We start from the raw sequence: 2,500 nt of genomic DNA, 5'->3' as shown, positions 1-2,500 counted from the left end.
TAGGAGCCATTTTGTGGTCTTTACAGATGTAAACACACAAAGGAAATGAAACGTACGGTGATATCCGCGCGCTTTTTCTTCTTCTACGCGGGCGGGTGGTTGCTTACAGTAGAAGAAGAAGCGCTTCCTGTTCTATGGGGGCGGGTGCTTACCTTGGCGGTTGCTTGTGTAGAAGAAGAAGCGCTTCCTGTTCTACCGGGAAAAAAGATGGCGGCTGTTTACCGAAGTTGCGAGACCTAAACTTTATGAAAATGAATCTTAATATTAATCCATATATAAAGCGCACCGGGTTATAAGCCGCACTGTCAGCTTTTGAGTAAATTTGTGGTTTTTAGGTGCGGCTAATAGTGCGGAAAATACGGTAAAAAAAAAAAAGTGTAATTATGAAATTGTCCTTGGTTTAGGTAATAATTATTTCTGCCTTTCTCTCAGCCCAACCCCTCAGCGCAGGCCGCCCCCCGCCGCAGCCGCGGGCCCCAACCGCCCACCCGCAGTCCGCGGCTCGACGCCCGGACCCCCCATGAACCCATCTCCGGCCTTCGGCACCCCGCCGCTCAACCCGTCTCCCGCTTTCGGCGCCCCTCCGATCCCATCCCGACCAGGGCCGCCCACCAGTGCCTTCAACAACTTCCAGGACCCCTTCAGCGCGCCCCCGCTCATCCCCTCCCGGCCGGCCCGCATCCCACCCGGAGTTCCCAGGTATGACGCCGTTGTCGTCCTGCTCCCCCTTCCCCCCACTTTGTCTTCTCTCTGTCGGGGTTGGTTTGGTCTCTGTCACTTTAGTGAGCTCTGAGTCTCACGTCTCCCGTCTTCTCTCCACACTGCAGCCGAAGACCCCCTGGGGCTCCCTCTCACCGGCCCACCATTATCCGCCCTGCTGAGCCCTCCCTGCTAGACTAGCCCCCCCCGCGCGGTGGCCGACCCCAATTCTCTTGTTTGTGTGTGTGTGCGCGGGTGTGTGTGTGTGTGTGTGTGTGTGTGTGTGGTGGGGATAGAAGGTCGCACCTCTGTACTGTGCAAAGTGTACAGAAAATAAAAATAGGATGCATTAAAAGGCTAGTTGTTAAATAACTTATTGCCTCCCTCCCCAACTCTTCATTTCCCAAAAGCATGCTAATCAAGCATCTTTTTTTATTAAAGAAAAAGAAAAAAAAAAGGATAAATGTAGCTTTAAAAACAAAGAATGGTGATAAACCTGAGCACTTGTAATGGTGAATCGCTTTCAATCTTGTTGTGTCCACACACTTCTCCGACATGTCACGTGACTAATCTACCGCCATGCCTTTTATTTATAACCCACGTCGTCATTATTGGCTTGAAATCATCCTCAGTGCTTCATCCCATTTAGCCGTGCTGGGAGTTTTGCTGTTTGATGACTTTCACAAAACAAACATCACTATGAAACTATTCCAGCCTCTTTTTTTTTTTTTTTTTTTTTACGCCTTTGTCAGCACATACATCTTCTCACCACTAGAGGGCGTCCCACGTTAAGTAGACTTTGTCATCCTCTCTATGTTTTTGTGGAAGTGCCTCTGTAGACAACATGACATGAACTGATGAGTCAATAAAAAGAGGTGTTGAGTATAATAAAAAAAAAAAGAAAGGGACTGCTTCTTCTGGTGGTTGTTCTGGTGTCTTCTTTTCCCCCCCCCATCTCTTCTGTCTTTAACAATCCCAAATAATCAATATAATAACTATCAGAGGTGTGGACTCGAGTCACATGACTTGGACTCGAGTCAGACTCGAGTCATGAATTTGATGACTTTAGACTGGACTTGACAAAATGTAAAAAGACTTGCAACTCGACTTAGACTTTAACATCAATGACTTGTGACTTCACTTGGACTTGAGCCTTTTGAATTGACATGACTTGACATGACTTGCTACTTTCGCCAAAACCCAAACATGAAAAAGTTATTCGGGAGCGCTCCGTATTTTTCATTGTGTACTTGTCTATCAGCGTTGCGTGTGTCAGCTGGTGTGCTCTCAGTACAACAGCCAATCAAATTAGATCTACTTTGTTTTCATCACACAGCATTCATCCAATCAAATTGCAGGACAACCAACGAAGAAGACATGTCCAAACCACACGCCAGTGAACAAAAAATGATACCTAAAATAATTTTGTTTGGGTATAAAAATTACGAGGTGGTCAACACAAAACGGTTTGCAGTATGCAACACATGCGGTTCCAAAATGACTGATGGAGAGGCAACAACTTCCAACTTCGTCCGGCATTTGAAGTTGCACAAAGAAGGGTAAGTTTTGAATGTAAGATAACGTTTATTGGCTAAGTAACGTGACTTTTATTTGCTGTGTAGTTAAATCAGTGAGGCTGTAAACTCACTGCTAACGTTATAACGTTATTGCAAACACGGGAATCTGTTGCAGTTCACTACCTTATTCATACTTTTTGTTCAGTGATTTTTTTTAAGCGGGGTTACGTTAGTCAATATATCACACGTAACGTTAGACGGCGGTCAGCAGCACCGCGTATTTT

The 2,500-nt window shown here is 45.8% G+C and overlaps 1 protein-coding gene across 4 annotated transcripts in view; it reads left to right on the top strand.

Annotated features, from left to right (window-relative positions):
* Positions 1-1,453, top strand: part of dnm2a (dynamin 2a) — a 116,789-nt gene extending 115,336 nt beyond the window's left edge. For all 4 annotated transcript variants that reach the window (XM_061982096.1, XM_061982095.1, XM_061982094.1 and 1 more), the window contains 2 exons: positions 433-699; positions 828-1,453. In XM_061982096.1, coding sequence (XP_061838080.1) covers positions 433-699; positions 828-900 — 340 coding nt within the window. In that variant the 3' untranslated portion in view covers positions 901-1,453. The remainder of the gene's footprint in view (positions 1-432; positions 700-827) is intronic.
* The last annotated feature ends 1,047 nt before the right edge of the window (positions 1,454-2,500 follow it).

The sequence above is a fragment of the Nerophis lumbriciformis genome, linkage group LG24, assembly GCF_033978685.3.
Source record: "Nerophis lumbriciformis linkage group LG24, RoL_Nlum_v2.1, whole genome shotgun sequence".
Taxonomy (NCBI): domain Eukaryota; kingdom Metazoa; phylum Chordata; class Actinopteri; order Syngnathiformes; family Syngnathidae; genus Nerophis; species Nerophis lumbriciformis.
This window is presented reverse-complemented; position numbering and strand designations above follow the sequence as displayed.